Source organism: Grampus griseus (genome assembly GCF_964374135.1).
Source record: "Grampus griseus genome assembly, chromosome: 17".
In the NCBI taxonomy this organism is placed as follows: Eukaryota; Metazoa; Chordata; class Mammalia; order Artiodactyla; family Delphinidae; genus Grampus; species Grampus griseus.
In genome coordinates this window covers 49,038,331-49,064,588 of record NC_139011.1, presented here as the reverse complement: position 1 = coordinate 49,064,588, position 26,258 = coordinate 49,038,331, and the positions used below count along the sequence as shown (strand labels likewise).

Below are 26,258 nucleotides of genomic sequence, written 5' to 3'. Positions count from 1 at the left end.
ACAGCAGCAGAGCTAAGTAGTTGCAAAAGAGGCTGTATGGCTTGTAAAGCCTAAAATATTGACTGTCTGACACTTTATGGAAAAAGGTCTCCAACGCCTGCAATAGTATATAATGAAAGTGATGCTATGTAACATCTAAGACTAGGTCATAAAAGGTCATGCAGCTTTTGCATGATTCTCGTGGAATGCTTCAACCCTGGACACTCATTCTCTTGGAATACTCTATCTTGAATCCTAACTACCACGTTATGAGAAGTCCAAGCCACCTGGGCAGCCATCTATAGGCACTCCAGTCAACAGTCCTTGTTGGGCCCAGTCTTCAAGGGCCAGACATGTGAATTAAAATTATCTAGATGATTCCAGCCCCAGCCATCCGAATCCTCATGAGCTGAGGTTTCAGATATCAGTCATGGAGTAGAGACAAGCCATCTCCTCTGTGTACTGTTTGAATTGCTGACCCACAAAATCTGGGCACATATTAAAATTTTTGTTTATTTCACCACTAAGTTTGGACTTCTTTATTATGTAGCAATAGATAACTATAGCACTGTGTCTGTACACAGGATATCTACATTTCACAGAGCACAGATTTTTAGATGTGAATGTTGACTGCTCAATTTCTAAGAAGAACGTATACACACACATAGGTACAAAATGTTTATGCATATGTAAATATTAGACCTATATAAACTAATCTATATTATCCATAAAATGAGGGGGCCTTGATAATGGCTAACATTATTTTTCGGTATTTATTGTGTTCCAAGAACTGATAAATTCTTGCATTGTATGAATTTTCTCTTTCACCCTCATAGCAACTCCCTGAGAGAAGTAATGGTATCTCTATTTTATAGATGAGAAAACTGAGGCAAAAACAGATAACATGCTCAAGAGTACTCAACAAGTAAATTTTAGAGTCAAGATTTGAACCCAGGTTCTCAAGTTTTAGATCCCTTACTCATGCTCACCAAGCTATATACTGAGGAAGGGGATGAAAGCTGACGCCATTACCTCATGCTCAAGAAGTTAGACAGAAACTTAGCAGGTATGTTTGAAAGAAGACAGGACTTGGAGTCGTAAGTCCAGAGGCTGAGTTATGAGATGAATTCTCCTCTCATCTAGATATAGGTTTGTTTTTAGAAAATGAAGAAGATCACTGCATATTTTGATTGTTAATTTCTGTACTTAGTGATTACCAAAGAATGGAATTTTACCAGGGAGCTATTTTGCAATGACATAAATTATTGATTCAAACTCAAACCTTTATTATAAATTATTGATTCAAAATCAAATCTTTATTAAGTCTCCCTTGCATCAGAAGTTTTTCCCACTCTTCATTTCTTTGAAACCCTTTCCTGTCTACTCTTGGCCAAAGCTTGAAGCCTAATTTAACACTTGGAAATAAAATAATGAAATAGTCATAACACAGCAATTCCAATGCCTACTGAAATGGAAGCTCTAAATAATTTTTCAGATAATTTAGGAAATTAAAAATATTTACATCATAGATGCAAAGACAGAAGTTACTTGTGTAATAAATGGTGAGACAAAAAGTTTCTGGTCAAGTAGATTTGTTTATATATGATCACTAATCTGAGTTCTACCCCTGTGCTAAAACCCAGTGACAGGTTGCATACAGCTTCTAAAGGGATAGTTCAGTGCATTGGGTCAAATTCATGCCATAAAATGTGGTATTAGTAGTAGTACTAGAAGACAGAGTGACTGTCTTCTTTGGGACATAGATGAAGACCCCAAGATAGACAATATCAAGGACAAATTATGTAGAATAAGATATTATCTCAGTCCTTGGAACATGTCATCCAGGATAGAACAAGAAGTAGATTTATTATCAAGTACATGAAGCCAGAGACAGTAAGCAATGAGTGGTAGTTGGTTAAAATAGACAGGTTTTAGAAGCAGAGGCACGGATGTAGAAAACAAACTTAGGGTTACCAGGGGATTGTGGCAGGGAGGCTAAATTGGGAGATTGGGACTGAAATATACACACTACTATACATAAAATAGATAACTAGTAAGAACCTGCTCTTCTTATTAGCCCAGGGAACTCCGTTCAGTACTCTGTAATGGGCTATTTGGAAAAGACTCCCCCAAAAAAATAAAAGTGGGGCTTCCCTGGTGGCACAGTGGTTGAGAGTCCGCCTGCTGATGCAGGGGACACGGGTTCGTGCCCCGGTCCGCGAAGATCCCACATGCCGCGGAGCGGCTGGGCCCGTGAGCCATGGCTGCTGAGCCTGCGCGTCTGGAGCCTGTGCTCCACAACGGGAAAGGCCACAACAGTGAGAGGCCCGTGTACTGAAAAAAGAAAAAAAAAAAAGTGGATATATGTACATGTATAACTGATTCACTTTGCTGTACACCTGAAACTAACACAACACTGTAAATCAACTATGCTCCAATAAAAATTAAAAAAAAAAAATAGGTTTTAAGAACCATAGTCAGGGAGCAGTGTGGATTGGAAAGACCTGGCAAGAAAAATTTCTGCATCCTCAGACAATGCTCCCCAAGCTGGCTATTGCAAGGGTGAGCATTTAAGAGATCTTTGACCTAAGGAGGACATGAGATTAACAATCTATCCCAATGTGCATGAATTATTCTCCTCTGTGCTATCAGAAATCAGATGGCATCCTAGTGCAGGGGTCAGCAGATCTTTTTTGTAAAGGGTCAGATAGTAAATATTTTGGATTTTCTGTACCATACGTCTCCATTGCAACTGCCCATCTGCTGCTGTAGCACAGAAACAGCCATGCACAATATTAAGGAATGGATGAGGCTGTGTTCAAGCAAAACGTTATGTACAAAACCAGGAGTCAAGCGAGATCTGATCAGTGGGCCAGAGTGTGCGGACGCCAGTTCTGGGTCAGTGTTCACAGCTGAATGAGTCATGAGGCCTTAAGTTCCAGTTCTCATTGTACTACTTTCTACCTGGGTGAACTTGGGTTCGTCCTTTTATTTATATGGGCCACTGTATTAGTCAAGGTTCTCCAGAAAAACAGAACCAACAGCATGTGTATACAATGTGCCCATATATACTGACAGATATAGATCTAGATATCCATATCTATATAAAGATAGAGAAAGAGAGAGAGATTTTAAACAACTGGTTCACACAATAATAGAGGCTTGGTAAATTCAAAATCTGCAGGTTAGGCTGTCTAGAGACTCTCGGAAGAGCTGCAGTTCAATTTCTGTAAGTCTTCTGGCAGAATTCCTTTTTGCGACAGGAAGGTCAGTCTTTATTAAGAGCTTCAACTGATTGGATGAGGCCCATGCATATTATGGAGGATAATCTGCTTTACTCAAAGTCCACCACAAATTTAATTATGAATTTCATCCAAAAACACCATCACAGGGACTACCCTGGTGGCACAGTGGTTAAGAATCCGCCTGCCAATGCAGGGGACACGGGTTTGAGCCCTGGTCTGGGAAGATCTCACATGCCATGGAGAACTAAGCCCATGCACCACAGCTACTGAGCCCGTGCACCTAGCGCCCATGCTCTGCAACAAGAGAAGCCACCGCAATGAGAAGCCCGCACACCACAACAAAGAGCAGCCCTCGCTTGCTGCAAATAGAGAAAGCCCACGTGCAGCAACGAAGACCCAATGCAGCCAAAAATCATAAATAAATAAAACATAAAAATTTTAAAAAACACAAAAACACCATCACAGAAATATCCAGAATAATATTTGACCAAATAACTGGGCATGGTGGCCCAGACAAATTGACATGGAAAATTCACCACCTAAGCCATAGTTTTGTCACCTTTTACTGAGAAATATGACTTATCTGAGCTATTTTGATACCTAGAAGATACCTTCTAGAGGTAACACCCTCAGTATTTTACATGGTAGGCAGTAGAGGGAATGAGCCCATTTGCCCAGTCATATGACACCTAAAGGATAAAATTCTGTCTTCTCTCTCCAACCCACAAGGATGAATGCCAAAAATACATCACTTATATCTGCTTTAGCTAACATAGGATAGACCTATGCTCCCAGTAAGTCTCATGAAATGCTGTTTCATTAAGGAGAGACTTTACTTGCTAAGATTAGAAGCAAAAGAGGGTGGTGGATGAAAAACTGCCCAAGGATATAAGCTCATGCAAGGAAGCAGGCGAGAGAATGCGTATCCGAAGATGTGCGCTCTGAGCCAACACTAATTCCACAGCATCAGGTTATAATTCAGGAAGCCCAACCGCTGGGGGTTTTTTCCCCTTCTTCTTTTCCCCCAAAGAGGGACAAGCATACTGACAAAGGAAGAGCATCAGTCACCACAGATAAATTGCTTTTCAGAGGTGATCTCGCAAATGATTTGGCTCAGTGTAGACTATGATTTGGCTCCCCAAACCATAAGCTAGAGCATTTCATTCCAGGTCCCTCTTCAAATATCCATGATAGGTAAAACTCTGGCATCAAGTAGGTCTTGAAATCTCCCCAGGTGATTATAATATGCAACCAGGGCTGAGAATCTGGAGATGTAGAGCAAACTTAAATTGAACTTTAGTTAAACAGTAAAACAAGCTCTGACTCTACTGGCTGGAGCTAGACAAGGGATATGGATTTAGTGGGATGAGAAGATAAAGGACACCAGGGAGTAAATCAAATGCTTTACACCTGTGCTTAGCTAATTGTTACTCAGATAATTCAGACAATCTTACAGCACCTGAACCCTGAAATTCCTTAGTTCTGTTTAAAAAAAAGGAACTCTTCAAGTAACTGAACTCTGAGAATCATGCCAATCATAAAGAAAAAGAAGAAATCTTATTTTTTGAATTAGTTGATTTCATATATACTGTTTCACTTTCATGATATTAACTAGTTATCTTTCTTTCCATTTTATGTTTGAGGAAAGTAAGGCTTTAAAGTCTCAGTAATTTTCTCAAGGTCACTTGTTAAGGGTGTGGTAGGCAGCATAATGGCTCCTAAAAATGCCCTCACCCTAATCCCTAGAACCCAATAATATGTTACCTTACATGGTAAAGAGGACTTTGCAGATATGACTGAAGTTATAGGCCTTGAGATAGAAAGATTATCCTGGATTACCTCATGGAACAAATCTAATTGCATGAGTCCTTAAAAGCAGAAAACCATTCCCAACTGTAGAAAGAGAAAGAGAGAGATGTCCTAATAGAAGCAGAATCAGAGAGATGCAACATTTTGGGGTTTGTAGGTGGAGAAAGGGGACTCTGAGTCAAGGACTACAAGTGACCACTGGAAGCGGATAAAGTCCAGGGAACAGAAACACCCCTAAGAGCCTCCAGAAAAGAATGTAGCTCTGCCAACACTTTTTTTTCTTTTTTAACCATCTTTATTGGAGTATAATTGCTTTACAATGGCGTGTTAGTTTCTGCTTCATAACAAAGTGAATCAGCTATACATATACATATATCCCCATATCTCCTCCCTCTTGCATCTCCCTCCCACCCTCCCTTCCCTATCCCACACATCTAGGTGGACACAAAGCACAGAGCTGATCTCCCTGTGTTTTGTGGCTGCTTCCCACTAGCTAGGTCTTTTACATTTGGTAGTGTATATATGTCCATGCCACTCTCTCACTTCATCCCAGATTACCCTTCCCCATCCCTGTGTCCTCAAGTACACTCTCTATGGCTGCATCTTTATTCCTGCCCTGCCCCTAGGTTCTTCATAACCATTTTTTCTTTTTTTTTTAGATTCCATATATATGTGTTAGCATATGGTATTTGTTTTTCTCTTTCTGACTTACTTCACTCTGTATGACAGTCTCTAGGTCAATCCACCTCACTACAAATAACTCAATTTCATTTCTTTTTATGGCTGAGTAATATTCCATTGTATATATGTGCCACATCTTTATCCATTCATCTGTCGATCCTGCCAACACTTTTACTTAATTGAGACCAATGTCAGACTTGTAAGGTAATAAATTTACGTTGATTTGAGTCACTAAATTTGGGATAATTTGTATGAAAGCAATAAAAAAAAAATACAGAGGTCCTACAAGAGCCAGGCTATATATTTATACTTAAGTATTTCTGAAATGAATTTAACCTTGTGATTGACAGCAGCAGCAGCAGCAGCTTCCAAGGGATCCCACCACACACCTGAGGCAAAAGGAGCCTAATACAAAGCAGTGACAGCAGCAGGTCACTGCCCCACACTTGGGGTAGAGGGGGACTTGATCTACTGTAGCAGCAGCATAGCCTGAATGGGAACCCATCCTCCTGTGGCACTAGTCCCATCAACATTAGTCTAATCTGCTAGCATCTGCTGTGCCAACAGGCCCAACATATACAAACCCCCCAACTCAGTAGCATTAAGTGAGCCAGGCTCAGTGTTTCCTGAAACTCATATCCAGTTGCACTGGAAATCCAAGATATCACCTACTGTTATGAAAACATAAACAATAACAGAAGACTGGGAACTTCAGAAAGAAAAGGGGAACAATGGAATGGGTGAAAACAAATGGGGTAAATATAAGAGACTATCATTAGCCTCATGAGTTTCTTAAATTCTATATGATGGTCAAAGCAAAAATGATGACACCATCTGATGGGGTTCTCAATGTAGAGAAAGGAAATACTACAGAAAATCATACTTTAAAACTGGGGAATATTAAGAGACCTAAATGGAAGTAAAATTTTGAAACTTCACTTGAAGTAATGAAACACTGATTCCAGTAGGCTATGATAAGTTACATATGTATACTGTAATGCCAAAAGCAACCACTAAGAAAACTATACAAACAGTATACACAAATGATTATAAATGAATTAAATTAAAATGGACTTATTAAAAAATGTTTAAGTAACCCACAAGAAGGAAAAATAAGGGAAACACAGGATTGAGAAACTAAGGTAAAAGACAAAACAAAAAATAACATGGTAGACCAAATCTTTGACATGGCAATAATTACATTAACGGTAAATGATCTAAATAACCAAGTCAAAGACAGAGATTGGAAGAGTAGATTAAAAAATCACAAGCATGATCCAACTATATACTGTCTATAAGAAGCTTACTTTAAACATCATGATATAGGTAGTTCAAAGTAAAAGGATGAAAATGATATATCATGTGAACATTAATCAGAAAAAGCAGGAATGGCTATATTAATATCAGATAAAGTAGACTTCAGAGCAAAGGAAATTATTAGGGGCAAAGAGGGTCATTACATAAAGATAACAGGAATAATCCACCTAGATGACCTAGTGATACTAAATGTGTGTGCACCAAACAACAGAACTTCAAAATGCATGAAGCAAACACTGAAAAAGGTAAAAGGAGAAAGTTTTAAATCCACAATTATTATTTGAGACTTCAACACAGCAATTTATACAACTACCAGAGAGAAAAATCAGCAAGGATATGGAAGAACTGAAAACATCATCAATCAACAGGATATAACTGACATTTAAAGAACACACTCAGTAAGAGCAGAATACATATTCAAGTGTCCATGGAACATTCACTCATATACCATATACTGGGCGATAAAAAAACATTAGCAGATTTAAAAGAATTAAAATCATAGAGAGTATGTTCTCTAGCCATAATGGAATCAGACTAGAAATCAATAAGAGAAAGACAACAGGAAAATCTTCAATCACATGAAAACTAAACATCACACTTCCAAATAACTCATGGGTAAAAAAGACAGCATCAAGGGAAAAAATTTTAAATGTATAGAATAGGGTCTTGGTTGCCTTTTGCCAGCTATGGAGAGTGATTTCTATCTGCGTTACTATGTGGGTCACAAGGGCAAATTCGGCCACGAATTCCTGGAGTTTGAGTTCCGGCCGGACGGGAAATTGAGATACGCCAACAACAGCAATTACAAAAATGATGTCATGATCAGAAAAGAGGCTTATGTACATAGAAGTGTGATGGAAGAACTGAAGAGAATAATTGATGACAGTGAAATTACCAAAGAGGATGATGCTCTGTGGCCTCCTCCTGACCGAGTGGGCCGGCAGGAGCTTGAAATTGTCATTGGAGATGAACATATTTCTTTCACGACGTCAAAAATTGGTTCCCTTATTGATGTCAATCAATCCAAGGATCCAGAAGGCTTACGAGTATTTTATTATCTTGTCCAGGACCTGAAGTGTTTGGTCTTCAGTCTTATTGGATTACACTTCAAGATCAAGCCAATCTAGATTGAATATTTGTGTGGACACAAGGGGGGTGGGAGTGCTGCTTTTAATTACCATTATCAAGACATTTTTGTGTATATCAGGGCAGGATTTTTTTTTATAAACTAGAAATGATTGTCTTTAATAAATACGTAACAAAATGCAAAAAAAAAATAATAATAAATGTATAGAATAAAAGAAAATGGAGATATAACAGATCAAAGTTTGTGGAATGAAGTGAAAGCAATGCTGAAAGGGAAGTTTATAGCACTAAATTGGGAAAGAAAATATTTCAAAGCAATAATCTAATTTTCTATATTAAAATAGTAAAAAAGGAAGAGGAAAAAACACTAAACAAGCAGAAAGAAGGAAATAATAAAGATGAAACAGAAATCCATGAAACTGAAAACAGGAAAATAGGGGGGAAAATCAATGAAACAAAAGGCTGGTTCTTTGAAATAAGCAATCTAACCAATAAAGATCTAGAAAGACTGATAAAGATTAAACAGAGAGATAGCACAAATCACAGATATCAGAAATGCAACCAGGGATACCATGACATATCCTGCAGGTTAATGAGGGACAAGTTACTATGAACAAGTCTACACTAGAAATTCAAAAATGTAGATGAAATGGGCCAATGTTTCTACACCCAAAACTACCAAAACTCAGCCAAGATGAAATAGATAATCTCAATTTTCCTGTAACCATTAGAAATACTGGTTTTTCATTTCAAAACTCCCAAAAGAAATGTTCAGGCTTAGATGTTTCACTTTTACCCAAGACTTAAAGAATTAACACCAATTTTACATGATTTGATAAGAAATAGAAGTAGAGGGAACAGTTTCTAATTAATTTTATGAAGCCAGTATTACCTTGATACCAAAACCAGACAGGGATAGTATAGAAAGAAGAAACCTACAGACCAATATTTTTTATGAAATTGGCTGAAAAACCCTCAGCCAAATATTAGCAAATTAAATCCAGAAATATATGAAAAGAATAATATACCATGACCAAGTGGGATTTATTCCAGCTATGCAAAGTTGGTTAAATATTGGAAAATTAAACAGTGTAATCCACCATATCCAATAGATTAAGAGGGAAAAGTCATGTGATCCTATCCATTAATGCAGAGAAAGCATCTGACAAAATCCAATCCCATTCATGATTTTAAAAAAAGAAGAAAAAAAACTCCAAGCAAACTAGGAATAGAAAAGGAGCATACTGAAACTCATAAAGATGATCTACAAACAACCTATACCGACATTATATTTAACTGTGAAAGACTGGGTGCTTTCTCTGTAAGCTCAGAAACAAGGCACCGATATCTGCTCTCACCACTTTTATTAAATATATCACTGGAGGTTCTAGTAAGAAAATAAAGCAAAAATAAATAAATACATAAATTTAAAAGTTAAAGTTTTAAAAAGTTTATTTAAAAGACAAAAGGACTATTCCTACTACGTTGCATAGGAAGGAACATATCCTACTGAATGTTGAACAGTAATATATCCTATTATACTGAATAAGGAAAAGTAAAACTGTCTGTATCTGAAGATGAGATGATAATCTAAATGGAGAAAATACCAAGGAATCCACAAAAAGCTTGAGAAATAATATTAGTTTGTAAATGATTTAGAGTACAAGATCACCACAATTTTATCAAATTATATATTAATAACAAATGTGTAGAAGCTTAAATAAAAATATGTGATGCCATTTACAACTGACCTAAATAAATACTTAAATATAAGCCCAATAAGACATTTATAGGACCTCTAGACTGAAAATTACAAAATGCTGATGAAGAAAAATTTTTAAGTCCCAAACAAATAGGGAGACACACCTTGTTCATGGATTAGAAAACACAACATGATAAAGATGTCAATTCTCCCCAAGTTAAGAGGCTTAACACAATTACTCTTAAAATGCCCTCAAGGTTTTTGTGGATCTAGACAAGCTTATTCTAAGATTTATATGGTAAGAAGAGGCTGAAGAATAGCTAAAACAACTTGTAAAGGAAGATGAAAATGGGAGGAATTAATCTACCCAATTTCAAGATTTTGCAGTAATGATGGAGGGTAGATACATAGATCAATGGAATGGAATAGAGAACCCAGAAATAGACTGACATAAATACATATAACTTGTTTTTGACAGCAGTGCAAAAGCTATCAAGGAAGAATAGACTTTTCAAAAAATGGTACTGAAACAGTTGGACATCCCTCGACAAAAACAAACAAAAAATGAACCTTAACCTCCACACCTTACACAAAAATTAAATCAAAGTGGATCATAATCTTAAATGTAAAAGCAGGGCATTTTTAGAAAAAAAATAGGAGAAAATGTTTGGCATCTAGAACTAGGGGAATAATTCTTAGACTTGACACCAAAAGTATGATCAATAAAGGCAAAAACTGATAAATTGGATCTCATCAAAATGAGTTAAAAATGCTTCATAGAAGATCCTTTTAAGTGGATGAAAACTCAAATTACACAGTAGGAAAACATATTTGAAAATCCCATATGAGACAAATGACTTGTATCTATAATATACAAAGAACTCTCCAAACAACTTAAAAAAATCCAACTAGAAAATAGGCAGAAGACAGGAACACACATTTCATGGAAGAGAATATACACACGGCAAAGGAGCACATGAAAAGATGCTCAGCATCATTAGCCATTAGGGAAATGCAAATTAAGACCATAATGAGATGTCAGAGAGTAACTAAAATTAAAGTATAGTGACAACATCAAATGCTGGTGAGTACACAGAAAAATTATATCACATCACTGGTGGGAAAATAAAATGGTTTATCCACTCTGATCAACAGCTTGACAGTCTCTTTTAATCCTAAAAGTAGATTCACCCTACAACGCAGTAATTGTACTCTTGAGCATTTATCCAAAAGAAACAAAAACTTAATTAAGTTCCCACAGAAACTTACACATAAATGTTCATAGCAGTTTTATTTATAATAGCCAAAAACTGGCAACTACCCAAATGTCTTTCAGTGGATGAATGTTGAAACAAATTGTGATAAAATCTTATGATAGAATACTACCGAGCAACAAAAAGGAACAAATTATTAATATATGCAAAAATTGAAATGAACTTCAAGGGAATGATGCCGAGGGAAAAATTTTGAAAAGCCGATCTCCGAAGATTAAGTAATTCATGATTATGTTTACATATTATTCTTAAAATAACAAAACCGTGGAGATGGAGAACAGATTAGAAGTTGTCAAGGGTTAGAGATGGGGGTAGAAGGTACAGCGGGGGAACTCTGTGAGGTTTTTGTGGTTCCAGTACAAATAATACAGCTATCTTGGTTTTAATCCCTAAAGATTTCTAAAAGCAATTCCTAATAAGAGGTGTCCAGATATTTAGCAATGGCAGATTAGAGGTATAGCTCCCCAACAGAACAACTTCAAAAGAGAACATACTAATTCAATGCATATGTTAATTTCAAAAAAAGGCCAGTCACAATACTTAAATGGTATATATCTTAACTATATTATTCTAAGTATCCAGCTATACCAGATGGACTAGCAAGATTTTCTGTACATTCAACCTTATTTAAGACAGTAAATCTTATAATAAGACAGTTAGAAAAAGAAAAAAAAAACAAACCTCAACTACAGTTGGATATTCTCATAGGAAGATGAGGTGAAAATATGCAGCAGCGGTTCAAAAGCTTAAGCAGTGGCACCTAAATTTGGTTGTGCATTAGAATCATCTGAAGCACTTTTTAAAAACCCTCACACTGACGGTTGGTCATCGTAGACCAATAAAATCATTTTAAATCTCCTCAGACGATGCCAATGTCTAGCCAGAACTGAGAACCAGCGGACTAAGCAGAAGGGGATGTTTCTACAAAGATCTCTTAACAATAAGTCCTTTCACCCAATCAGATTTACCTCCCCGCAAAGGGCTAAAGAACGCTAGTGTTGTCCATACTTGCTTAGCTTTAATTAGCACTTGTGACTCGCCCAAAACCTAGATCATGTTTCCCCTAAATTTCATGTTATTCCCTATGTTTTTCAAACCCAGGGCTAAGGGGTTTGCCAGGATGAGATTTTAAGTGCTCACACAGGGGAAGTCCCTGGCAAACCAGGACAGCGGTCCCTCTACATTGAAATGTAAAGCATCCTAAATAACCCTGCCACTGCTCCCAGATCCTAGTCTGTGCCAACCAGTGGAGAAAAGGCATTCTCCATTACTACCACGGCAAATGCTGCTGTACTTGCCTTGGCTGGTCCCTATCTTTTCCAGGCACCACTCCCCTTCACCTGCTGGTGGACGCTTTGGCCAGCTGACAATGCAGATATTTTCAAACTTTAAGGTGAATAAAAATCATCTGGAGGGCCTGTTATAACAGAGATCACTGAGCCCCACCAGAGTTGCTGATTCCATAGGGCTGGGACAGGGCCCTAAAACTTGAATATCTGACACATTATCAGGGGACGCTGGTAAAACTGGTCAGGTTGTTACCAAATGCAGGTTCGTGTGTCTGAAGCACAGTGAAGCCAAACAAACCTAAAGGTTGGAGTCTGGAGCAGAGAAAGGTTTATTGCAGGATCGAGCAAGGAGAGGGGTGGCCCGAGTTCCAAAACACCCTGAAATCTCCAAAGGATTTCAGCAAAGCATTTTTAAAGGCCAGGTGAGGGAGGGACGTCCCAGGGAATGTGATCAGCTCGTGCACAATCCTCTGATTGGTTGATGTGGAGGCCACAGGGCAGGTAACATTATCCATCCTTAGGTGCCAGAAGGTCTGGGGGCTACGTGCTCATGATTATCAAGGAGTTAATTTCTTCCATTGGGTGCTGGTTTTTAGCATCTGAAAACTCAAGAAATATGCCTGAGATACTATTATCTGAGTACTTCAGAGAGGAACTACAGCAGAGGATATGGGGGATGGGTCTGTCCTAGGAAGGCCCCATAGGGTACTGCTTGGTTACAAGGTGACCATACTTTGAGAACCACTGCTCTAGTGGCTTGGAATGTTCAGAAGGTAATGGAAGAATCCCTTCCCAGGTCTAGATTCTAGTATCGCCAGCTATTTTGGTGGGGGGAAGGGTAAGTTTTGTCCTTGCTTGGACTTCTTGTTCATTTATAGCAAAGCCTATTTGAGGCAGTGCGCTCGGCAGTCCTGCAGTTCTGTCTTTTGCTTCAACAGTGTTTGGAATGAACAGACCCAGGGACGCTCCTTGCTCCAGCCCCCGACCACCCTCCAACCTTTCTTCCTGTCGCAACCTTTGGAATCAGCCACTCAGCTATCCTCAGCCTCCAGGACAGGCCAACACCGTTTTTTGAGCTTAGCTCCTTCTCACTGATCAACCACGAGTTCCCAGGTGCGTCAGAATTATTCCATCGAGGTGGAGGCCGCCGTCCACCGCCTGTTCAACATGCATCTGGGGACACTTAGCTCTCTCTGAGCTTCTATTTCGACAGCAACAATGGGACTCTGGACAGTGCGGGCCACATTTTTCGCCAACTGGCTGAGGAGAAGTGTGAGGGCGCCCAGCAACTCTTGAAAATGCAAAACCAGTGCCGTGGCCGCGCCCCCTTCCAGGATGCGCGGAAGCCTTCTCAAGATGAGTGGGGTAAAACCCAGGACGCTGTGGAAGCCGCCATTCTTAGGGAGAAGAGCCTGCACCAGGCACTGTCAGATCTGCGCGCCCTGGGTTCCGCCCGCGCAGACTCCCACCTCTGTGACTTCCTGGAGAGCCGCTTCCTGGAGGATCAGGTGAAACTCATCAAGAAGATGGGCGACCACCTGACCAACCTCCGCAGGCTGGCTGGTCCGCAGGCTGTGCTGGGCGAGTATCTCTTTGAAAGGCTCACCCTCGAGCACAAACAGGAGTCTCTGAAGTCCAGCGGCCTCTGAGGAGCCCCTCTGGCATCAGAGCTTCTGCCTGAAGCCCTGCTCTGCAGCTACTAGGCAGCTTTGTAACCGCCCTGGAGCCCTCTCCCAAGCCTTGGACCAAATGGAAACAATAACGCTTTTTGCAGAAGGGAAAAAAAAAAAGCCTATTTGAAACACAAACGGAATAAAGAGGAAAGAAAGAAATATATATATATGTATATATATATATTCATGGTTTTTTTCCTTTTTTTAAAAATTTATTTTACTGAAGTATAGTTGATATACAATGTTGTGTTAGTGTATGCTGTACAACAAAGTGATTCAGTTATACATATATATAATTTTTCATATTCTTTTCCATTATGGTTAATTACAGGACATTGACTATAGTTCCCTGTACTATACAGTAGGACCTTGTTGTTTATCCATCATATATATAATAGGTTACCTCTGCTAATCCCAAACTCCCAATCCATCACTCCCCCACCTCCCCCTTCCCCTCGGGAACCACAAGTTTGTGTGCTATGTCTGTGAGTCTGTTTCTGTTTCATGGATAAGTTCATTTGTATCATATTCTAGATTCCACATATAAGTGATATCATATGGTATTTGTCTTTCTCCTTCTCACTTACTTCATTTAGTATAATAGTCTCTAGGTCCAGCCATGTTGCTGCAAATGGCATTATTTCATTCTTTTTTATAGCTGAGTAGTATTCCATTTTATATATATCACATCTTCTTTATCCATTCATCTGTGAGTGGACATTTAGGTTGTTTGCATGTCTTGGCTATTATAAATAGTGCTGCTGTGAACATAGGGGTGCATGTATGTTTTCGAATTATAGTTTTGTCTAGATATTTGCCCAGGAGTAAGATTGCTGGATCATATGGTAGCTCTATTTTTAGCTTTTTGAGGAACTGCTGTAGTGTTTCCATAGTGGTTGCACCAATTTACATCCCCACCAACAGTGTAGAAGTCAGTCAGAAAGAGAGAGACAAATACCGTATGCTAACACATATATATGGAATTTAAGAAAAAAAAATGTCATGAAGAACCTCGGGGTAAAACAGGAATAAAGACACAGACTTACTAGAGAACGGACTTGAGGATATGGGGAGGGGGAAGGGTAAACTGTGACAAAGCGTGAGAGAGGCATGGACATATATTCATGTTCTTTTAACATATGAATTGCCCCACTTTATCTGTGTGAAATAAGTTTGTTCCCGTTATTGGGCTGCTTCTCAAGCTTTGCTGCTCATTTGAATTACCTAAAGAGCTTTTAAGAAAAACATTGGTGTCTGGGTCCCAGCCCCAGAGATTTTGATTCAGTAGGTCTAGGGAGGAGCCTGGGCACAGGGAGGTCTCAGAGTTCCCCAGGTGATTCTAATGTGCAGCAACTTTGGGAACCACCTCTTGGCTTCAATCCAGCTAGTGATCAGATATTAAATCTAAGACACATGGGCTAGTGCGTGAGCTCTAGGAAGATTCGTGCCAGGGGAAATGATCGATAGTTGTGTTACTTCTCTGAAATGGACTGAAATTTCCAATTAGCATGAACAGGGGAGGGTGAATGGGTGAATGCAATAAGGTGTATCATTTACGTATTGCCCTATGTGTATGGCTAGAAGCTTTTGCAACTGAGGTCTGCCCAACTTTTCATGCTAATGGTAATGCTTGTCCTCCTAATGCAGCTGTAAACTTTATAAGCCCATAGGTAGACAGCATCACAAAATATTTACCCCTCCCCACTGGCCCACTCTCAAGCTTCTCTCCCCTTCCCCAATACACAAATGTACATCAATGCTCTTGAGACCACTATCAACATATTGACCTTCAATTCTTCTACTTTGCAGCTTCCCTCTTATCAGGAGATGTCAGCATTTAGTGCAAGGACAAATGCTTGCCTCTTGGTGAGTAATGCAGGCAATGCCTCCAAGAGACAAATAGCCCTTAGGGAGGGGGAAAAAGTCTTTCAAAAAGGTTGATGCCCAGAGGAGGCATTTTCAGTCATCTCAGCTTAGAGGTCAAATATCCAAAATTAAAAAGGTTAAAAAAAAGAAAAAGAAGAAAGCAAGGAAGAAAAGAAGGAAACAATTTTCTTATCTCATAGTAATAAGGCAGTTTTCCTTAAAAAAAAAAAGACTTAAGCCTTAAATTCTCTTTCCTAATCAAAATGTGCTTTTCGGTCTTTAGACTATTCCTCTTATATCCTGTATTATTCATGACGTTTAATTCTTGAAATAGCACATGGCTGAAAACAGAAGCTAACCTCTTGTCCACTATGAATTAAATCTTCTTTTCCTAGGACCTGTCTACACTGTACAATTTGGGGTTTGCCAACGTAATTATTTTTTCTGAAATAAGTTACAGCATTTTGCCTTTTCAATATATAGTTATACAATATATTGTTAACACAACATAGTTAATATAGTCAATATAGTAAATACAACTATAACACACGTGATATGATGCCACTTTGGTGATTTTCTTCATCCATGTAATTCTGAAATTTGACAGTATAGTTTTCATATTCTAATGAGCTGAGTATTACCTTTGCAAGGATAGAAAAATAAAATAAATTCATAATATTCTTGTGTGGTTTGGCCCTGGGGTGGATTACCATAATGGGGGGATATTTGAGCCTTTCCCCAAGTCATTAAAAAACCTCCAGCGAGCAGCCCCTTGTCCTCTCCAGGGAGTGGGGGGAAAGGATCTTTAATCCTAATAATCCTGGGGGGAGAAATCTCAGAAATAAGACATCTGCTTCTGTGCCTTGTTGTTTTGCAGAATAGCAATGATTGCTTTAGCAGCTTCTATTGCCATGTGTGTACAATAAGTAAATGAACATAAAATTGAATGAACGCATAAAAGAAGGATAAACCCACCCAGCTTAACAAATCCACTCTCTCACCTGCTGTGCCCTGAAACATGAAAGAAAGAATCACGGGATCATAAGGATTAATAAAATAACAGTCTCTGTTAACAATATTGACAGAAGGTATAGGAAAATTTGTCTGATGTGGAACCAACAGCTTAACTGCTTAATCCTTTTTTTTTTTTAAGGGCAACTCATTCATTTATTGTTTAAAGATTGCAAGACAACTTCTGAATTTCTGTAGCACAGTTTAAATGTTTTACTTTTTTGATAAATCAGAGTATAATAGAAAAAACAATTAGTTTCCAGTAATATCTATATCTCTATTCAGAATTAAGTCTTCCACAGACATGTAACCTGGAAACAAAAGCCTGTTACAATAAGCAAAGCTTCAACAGAGCTGCTACTTTTCGGGCCAGGGAAAGGTTCATCCCTATAGGAGGAGGATGTGCTATGTAAAATGGCTGCAAGGTCACAGCCTTGAGGGCGCTGGAAGTCTATTATCCTATCCCACATTAAGTAGTTTGGTGAACTTCAAACGTCCGTTCATCTGCAACCAAGCTGGCAAACTTTAACTGATATTTCAAGCAGGTAAAAAATAAATTAAAAGAAATCCTTACACTGATGTTCCTTGATTCACACTGTTAAATGGTTCATTAACATGTAATTCTGGCTAAGAATTACATTTGAGACTCCTTGCTCAGATTTTGGTTAACAGTACAAATCTTTGAGAAATTCAAGTTCTTATTAATCAATAATTTGTCAGCTAGGCTACATTCAGGCATCAGCTGCAACTACAGAATAGGTGCACTGCCTCAGCGCTTTGGAAAGACATAATCTAGAACACTACTAGCAGACAAAATATCTGTTACTAGACAGCACAGGTGCAGTACAGCAAGACAAAAACATATATTCATGTGTGCCGCGGACCAGCCGGAGAAAGAGGATTTCACTGCCCAGGGTCAGAAGGGAAGGGGTAAGGAACTGAAGTGGCACCGACGGATGGGGTCAGAAGGACCAAGACAATTGATGGTTGCAAGGCAAATTTTATTATGCTACAGTTGCAGATTATCTAGACTAGAAAAAGGAAGGCTGCCAGATGGTGGTTTACATTATCTACAGACTGTCTCGGCTCAAGGTTAACTTCCCTGGGAGGAAACCCATAAACCCAGAAGCATCAAAAATAACCTGCATGTGCAGGGGGAAGACAGTTTTGCTTGTCTCATTTTACATTCTTTCTGATCTCTGGGCCCTGGTGATTTATCTCCCATGGAATGGAACAAGGAGGGGAACAAGTAGGGACAGTCCCTTCGAGCAGCGGTGGCATGCCTGGCATGTCCTTACCTGCTCTCAAGGCTGACTGCTTCCCACAGGTCTTTTTTATTTTTTAACTTTTGCTGCAAAATAATTCCATGAAGTTTAGTGCCGAGAGTAGTGTACGGTTGCATGAGGATACGAAACAGACATGAGAAGATTATTATCAATAATAGGCAAATTATGGCCAGGGTAATAAATCCTGACAACCTTCCAGTAATCCAAGACTGAGGGTTTAACCACTTTAAATGATCCAGTAAAGTTTGAATTACATCTTCTGGCGAAACATCATCAAGATGTGTATTTTGTATATCCTGAATTTCAGCATTTAATTTCTTAAGATCAAGACTAATATTATTATCTGACCACTCAGCAGATGCATTTTTACTTTTTCCCATTCCCAAATACAGTCACTGTACCTTTAAGGAGTAACACACATCCATGTATACTTTGCATGACAAGCTAAACGCATCCTCAATTTTAATGCTGCCATCTGATCTCCAATCCCCAAAATTGCGTTTTTAAATTCATCTAACTTGTTATTAATCCGTAAATATATGTGACTTTGTAAAGATAAAGCAAGACTGCTATGTTGAGATAACTGATTAGCAAAGTGAGCATGATTAATACTCTGTGAAAGAGCAAGACCGGAGTAGCCACAGTAGCAGACAGAGCAGCCGACGCAAGTAAACTTACTATTAGCCACCCAAGAAAGCGTCTCCTCTGCAAGGCTTTAGAGACTTCCACCCATGCCTGTACTCCAGTATCTTCATACCAAGGTTCTCTCAGATGTACAGGCACCATAACATACATGGGTTGCTTTAGTATAAGCACAGATTGCGTTCCTGCAGAAGGGAACATACAACTGCTAAAAATACAATTAACACAGCTAATATTATATCCTCCTTTGGAAGAATTACCAATGTTAATAGAACCACACAAACGTGTATATGGAGGAGCAACACAAGTTATAACAGGTGTATTGGAATAAGTTAGAGCTAGTTTCCATATATCCCTGTTCTTTTGAAATGTGATAAACCTATCTATGATGGGAAAAGAAGAGATAAGAATTGACACCTTGGTATAATCTATAGTACACCATATGTGGTTATTATTCCAAGATGCATTGCAACGTTCAAAAGTGGATCCAGGAAAGTTAACGGTCATAAAAGGAGGAAATTGATTTTTTGATTTTCTGTTAAGAATAGTAACCTTATGTCCAGCTATAAATATCCCTTGTCCTCCAGGTAAATGCTTCATACAGAAATAATTTCCTGAATCTTCACCTGTAACCTTGGCTATAGTAATAGCAGAATCCCTAAGTGGTGAGGCGTATGAGATTTGACCTCTAATATTAATAGCTTGCCCATTTTATACCAAATGATGGTATCCTTAAGATCCTCTCGTCGGCTGGTAGCCGGGCATGTAAGAGTAATGTTGGTTCCTGTAAAACGAAGGATGCCTGGAGAGCCTGACAAACTAATTGATTGATCCGTTCCCTCATAAACATCTGTATGCTCATAACTAATAGCCTTTACACACCCCGTTTCCAGATTCAATGGGCTAAGACAGACAGGATGGGTACTAAACCAGTTAGTATAATTTACAGACATATTGATTTGTTTTATATTCCCAATAAGAGGCCCATAAACACTTATCATTGTAAAATACAGGAAACTCTGCTTCAGACCAAGATATGGGTTGTAATAGTGGAGGATAAGGTACATAGGCCCAGTAAGTTGCTGCATTAACAGAGGGAACACATGAAATGGTTGCCAACATAACCAAAAATAAAGTTACAGGTGTAACAGGATTATTCTGTTGTTTCACTGACTCTTGAGCTCATGAAACCAGTTGTTTAATTTGTCCCCAAGTTGGAACATCACTCCTTTGAGTCGTCCTGGCAAGTGGTCTCCTCTTCTTCTTCTTTTTCTCAATCAACACTGTCAAATTTTCCGGAGAGGTGCAGAGCTTCTTCATCTTCTGAACTAGGTGAGCTGTGGCGAGCCATCTATTTGCTTGACTAAGCGCTCAGGAAGCCAGCAAGGTCCAGGCGCTGATCTGGGAAAGATACACACGTGACCACGTCCCCAAATCAACACAGGATCAGGACCACGCCAAGTGCTGGTTAACGGATCTTTCCAGAGGACCTCCGGAGATTGAGAGGCCAATCCTGGCTCAGCCACCAACCTTCCCCCTGCAGAGCAGCCAAATTTGTCAACAGTGAGAACATTTAAAATAAACAGAGCATCATTTATAAGGTTATGTGGCGTTGTTCTATACAATTCCCCCCTTTTTATTTTTTCAATAGTTAGCTTTAAAGATCTATTTGCACGTTCTATAATACCTTGTCCTTGAGGGTTATATGGAATGCCTGTAATATGGGTAATTTTGTAATGAATTACAAAATGTTGCAAAAGCAGCGGGCCCATTATCTGTTTTAATAATTTTGGGAAGGTTCATGAAAGCAAAACAGTGTAATAAATGAGTGATAACATGTTTAGTAGCTTCTCCGGTCTGTGCTGTAGCACAGAGGAAACCAGAATAAGTATCGATAGTGACATGAACAAACTGTAATTTCCCAAAAGACGGGATATGAGTAACATCCATTTGCCATAAATGTCTAGGTAATAATCCACGAGGATTAACAACATAATGTGGAACAGGAAGGTGAGGTAAGCATTGTGCGCACTGCTTAACAATTTGTGGGGCGGCTTCACCAGTAAGGGAAAATTGTGTGTGTAATGTAGCCGCTGACTGACGGTGTAAAGCGTGCAACTGCTGTGCTGCTTGTGAAGCAGCTTGATCATAACTTACCATAATATGAGGGTGTCCAGGACATGGACCATGAGTATCAAGAGTATGAAGATAATGAATGCAGTATATTAGCCATTCTTGACAGCATGACGAACGGAAAGGAGGAGTACGGTAAATTGGGACATGTCCTGCTTTAGGGAAAAGAGATTGAGGAGGAGGAGTAACTTCAACTCTATTCTTGGGAGGAAAATGTACAGGATAAAGATCACGTTTAGATCGAGTTAAAACATCTGCAGTCGCATTAAGTTTAGTCAATGGACCAGGCAAGTTAGAATGAGCACGGATATACAGACCTGCAACAGGACCATCATGGGAACGAATAAGCTGTTGAAGCAAACGAAAAGAGGATGATAATTCAGGGTCATTAGTATGTCCTATGCTCGCAGTCTCCAGAAGAAATCACAAGCTAATAAGATACTTACTATCAGAAAACAAATTAAAAGATATAGAAGGCAAATGTTTAGAAGACATAATAACAGCATACAGTTCAACACGTTGAGCTGAAGTCAAGGAATTTTCTTTAACGAGGTTTGTTCCGTCGTCAATGATTACAGTAGCCACTCCTGAAGAAGAACCGTCCGTAAAAACCAAAGGTACAGGCTGTTGCCTAATTATAGAAGGAAAGATATGAGTTAAGTTTGCCGAATTGGATCAATTTATCAGCAGGGTAATGGCATTCCAAGGTACCTGAAAATCCTGCAAGAGCAAGACCCCATTCATTACTATGTTGAAAAAGCCAATTTTGTTGACTAACTGAATCAGGGATAATAATTTGAGAAGGTTCTATACTTATAGGTTGTAAGCATCTAGTTCTACCTTGCATTATTAAATTACTAATAAGTTCATAATAAGGGTTAATAACTTTAGAGGGTGTAGATTTCATATGAATCTATTCAATAATTCCAACAGTTTGCCGTAAGACGGCAGTAGGCACATGAGGAGTTGGACAAATTATTAAGAAAATTGGAAGGTGAGTATGAATTCTAGTTAATTGTGTAGAACTGATAGATCTATTGACTATTTGTAAAGCTTGAAATCCTTCTGGAGTCATAGAGCGTGAAGAAGAAGGATCTGAGTCACCTTTAAGAATATCAAACAAAGGCTGTAATTGAGCAGTAGTAAGTTTTAAGGAAGGCCTTAGCCAATTAATATCTCCAAGTAATTTTTGAAAAGCATTTAATGTTTTTAAATTATCAACTCGAATTTGCAGTTTTTGAGGCCTAATAGTAGTGTTATCAATATATTTTCCCAAATACAAAAATGGAGATTGTCTTTGAACTTTTTTTGAGGCAATGACCAAGCCAAATGATTGTAAGGACTGTTGTAAAAATTGAAAAGCAGTCTCTAATAAAGAAATATTATCAGTGGCTAAAAGTATATCATCCATATAATGTATGCGATATAACGATGGAAACCTTTTTCTCACAGGAGTCAAGGCCTGAGCCACATATTTTTGGCATAATGTAGGACTATTTGCCATGCCCTGAGGCAATACTTTCCATTGAAATCTCCTCATGGGTTCCTTAAAAATTAAGGCAGGCAAGCTAAAAGCAAAATGTTTTCTATCTTCAGGAAACAAAGGAATAGTGAAAAAACAATCTTTTAAATCTACAACTAAAAGATGATAATTGTGTGGTATGGCTGTTGGAGAGGGTAGGCCTGGTTGAAGAGCTCCCATTATTAGCATAGTTTTATTAACAGCTCTTAGATCCTGTAATAACCTATATTTTCCAGATTTTTTCTTGATAATAAAAATAGGAGTATTCCAAGGACTACTGGAAATTTCTAAATGCCCTAATTGTTCCAGCACTAATTGTTCTGCAGCTTCTCATTTCTCCTTTGTGAGGGGCCATTGGTCCACCCATACAGGGTCATCAGTCAGCCAAGTAATTGGATCAGCAGTGAGTGGAGAATCCAAGGCCCCTAAGAAAAACCCAAACCTTGTCTATCATTTTTTATTTTCACATCAATAGGATAGACAGTTCCTTGTTGATTTGTTCCCAGCCCTTTTGTGGGAAGAAATCCTTGATCCAACATCATATTAGAGACTTGAGAGTTTGGACTATAAAGTAATACTCCCATTTCTTTTAATATATCTCGGCCCCAGAGGTTTAAAGGCAGCCCAGGCAAAACATAAGGCTGGAAATATCCTGAATGGCCCTCACTATCTTGCCATAAAAAAAACTGACTACTTTGCATAGGAGAAGAACTTTGTCCTATTCCGTGAAGTTCTGTAATGGTAGGACTAATGGGCCAACGTTTAGGCCAGTGTATCTGCGTCATAACAGAGACATCAGCTCCAGTGTCTAACAAACCTGAAAAAACCTTTCCATTAATGGTTCATTTCATTTCTGGACGTTCTTTCCCTATCTTCTGAATCCAGTAGGCAGCATTAGACGATCCAAAAGCCTTTGTTTCTCTCTTTTGATGTTGTAAAATTTGTCCATGAGGTACAAAGGGCAAAAGTAGCAATTGTACAATTTTATCACCAGGAGAAATAGTTATTATATTTTTAATAGTTTGTGCCATGACTTTTATTTCTCCTTCGTAGTCAGAATCTGTGACTCCTGGCATAACAGTTAAACCTTTCATGGTGACACTACTTCTTCCCAATAATAGTCCCATCAAACCCTTGGGTAAAGGTCCACAGATGCCCGTAGAGAGGGCCTGAGGACCCATTTCAGGAGTTAATACATATCGGGCGGAGGTACTGAGCTCCAGTCCTGCGCTTCCTGGTGTTGCTCTGGAGAGCGAGGATATTGTATGTTTTTGTTTTTGGTTAATGTCTGATTGATAATTTGAGGAGGATACACAGACATTGCGCTTATTATTTGTTGGGGCCGGGGAAGGCCCTGGGAAGAGTTTCCCGACAGTGGTGGCCCATCCTTGTGGGCCACTGAGCAACAATCTTGTGCCCAATGTTTTCCTCTATTGCATTTAGGGCATAAACCAGGGATTTTCTGACCATCTGGAGGTTTCTGAGTAGGGAAGGAAGGACTAGGGTTAGAATTAAAAGACCTACATTCTCTAGCAAAAGGACCTGCCTTTCCGCATTTAAAACAAGTCTTTGTTTTCTTTTGATTGTTTTTAAACCCCACTTTAGTTAATGCTGCAGCCACAGCAGCACCCTGTATATAAGTAGGCCCAATGTCTGCACAAAGGTGAATATAATCCTCCAATGTTCCCCGTTTTCTCCAAGGTCGAATCGCAGCCTGACACTCATTATTAGCATTTTCAAAAGCAAGTTGCTTAACTACAATCATACCAGTGAGTCCGTCCACAATGAGTCTCCCCACCGCCTGTGACAACCTATCTACAAAATCAGCATATGGTTCATCAGGTCCTGTCTAAGTTTTGAAAGATCTTCAGTTTTGTGTGTAGAAGGACATTTCCTCCAGGCTTGTAATGCCAAATGATTTATTTGAGGATAAGCAACAAAGGGATAAGTTAATTGATCTTGTAAAGAAAGATATTGTCCTTCCCCAATCAGCATATGATAATCAACTGGAATATTATGGGCAGCATTCTTTTCTGCTTGTTCAGCAGCCCGTTCATAAAAATCAAACTTCCATATTAAATAATCTCCACCATTTAAACAAGCTCGTGCAATAGACTTCCAATCAGCGGGGGGAAGAGCTTCTCCTGTCAACCACAGCAGTAGTAAAAGGAGCAGTGGGCCCGTATTGAGCACAGGCAGATTTTCAATCTTTCAAAACTTTCAAAGGGAGAGCCTGATGCCCCCTAGTAGCTTGTTGAGGATTATTAGGATCAGGTCTTTCTATGACGGGACAACAGAAAATAGGATCTTCTCCTCGTTTTATTGCTCCTTGTACAGCGCGCTGCAAGGGACTCAGCATTTTTACAGACGTAGATTTTTGAGGAAGACAGTCCTTATTAACCTGCAGCTTTTTCACTGACTTACCTATCACAGCCATTAGAAAATCATCCTCAGGATATTTCTCTCTTTTATGTTTACAAGCCTCATCTGTTAAGTCAAAATGTTCCTCTTCATCTAAACTATTTAAATTAATTAGCTCTTTCGGTTTAGGAAGTGGCGACACAGTAGTTGATAATACAGTCTCTCCTTCTGTCAGAGGCTTATGTTTTTCTGACTTTACATTCAAATCAACACTATTATGAGAAGAATCTAAACATATTTTTATCAGATTCCACAAACTATATGTAACAACAGGAGTATGAGTAGGCCCTCGAGACTCGTAATAATTTTTTAAATCTTCTCCAACTTTCTGCCAGATTTCTATGTCAACAGAGCCGCCATCAGGAAACCAGGGAGATACACCATGGATATGCTGTAAAAATTCAGTCAACAATAAAGTTCAGAAACTTTATTACCCCGAGCTTTAAGCATCGAAAGTAAAACCTGAGCAAATAATTCATACATCTTTGAGCCCTTCTGCCCCATCTTATTTTACTTCTGACTATTGCCTTATGCCTCTATTCGTTTCACTTTTACTGGTGGCCACACATATTTTGCATAAGGGTTCTCTTACCTGCACTTTCTTTTTCTTTTAATTGCCTTCACGCTTCAGGTCCCTGTTCGAGTGCCACTTGCCGCGGACCAGCCGGAGAAAGAGGATCTCACCGCCCAGGGTCAGAAGGGAAGGGGTAAGGAACTGAAGTAGCACCGACGGATGGGGTCAGAAGGACCAAGACAACTGATGGTTGCAAGGCAAATTTTATTATGCTACAGTTGCAGATTATCTAGCCTAGAAATCGGAAGGTTGCCAGATGGTGGTTTACATTATCTACAGACTGTCTCGGCTCAAGGTTAACTTCCCTGGGAGGAAACCCATAAACCCAGAAGTATCAAAAATAACCTGCATGTGCAGGGGGGAGACAGCTTTGCTTGTCTCGTTTTACATTCTTTCTGATCTCTGGGCCCTGGTGATTTATCTCCCATGGAATGGAACAAGGAGGGGAACAAGTAGGGACAGTCCCTTCGAGCAGCGGCGGCATGCCTGGCATGTCCTTACCTGCCCTCAAGGCTGACTGCTTCCCACACGTATGTTGCCTTGTTTAAGCCTCAAGTCCTCGATCCTTTGTTGAAATACAATAATTTCATTCCTATGGTTTTCAATACCAAAAACTCAACCTCCAGGAGGGCTAAAGTCTAATTTGTACTCCAAACCAAGTAGCAGTGCAGTTCGCTACTACTGAGACTGAATCCATAAAGACTTCAAGACCACGTCCAGAAGACAAGTTATTATATATAATACCCTA

At 39.1% G+C, this 26,258-nt stretch overlaps 1 protein-coding gene and 1 pseudogene across 2 annotated transcripts; both read left to right on the top strand.

Annotated features, from left to right (window-relative positions):
• The first annotated feature begins 7,699 nt into the window (after nt 1-7,699).
• Nucleotides 7,700-8,289, top strand: LOC309835521 (protein mago nashi homolog). Its single transcript, XM_082675067.1, has one exon. It carries the CDS (start codon nt 7,718-7,720, stop codon nt 8,156-8,158), a length of 441 nt encoding a protein of 146 aa, XP_082531193.1. The 5' UTR covers nt 7,700-7,717; the 3' UTR covers nt 8,159-8,289.
• A 4,855-nt stretch (nt 8,290-13,144) lies between these two features.
• LOC309835255 (ferritin light chain-like) lies at nt 13,145-14,122 on the top strand (annotated as a pseudogene). Its single transcript has 2 exons — nt 13,145-13,155; nt 13,489-14,122. The product of its transcript is annotated as a ferritin light chain-like (transcript).
• The last annotated feature ends 12,136 nt before the right edge of the window (nt 14,123-26,258 follow it).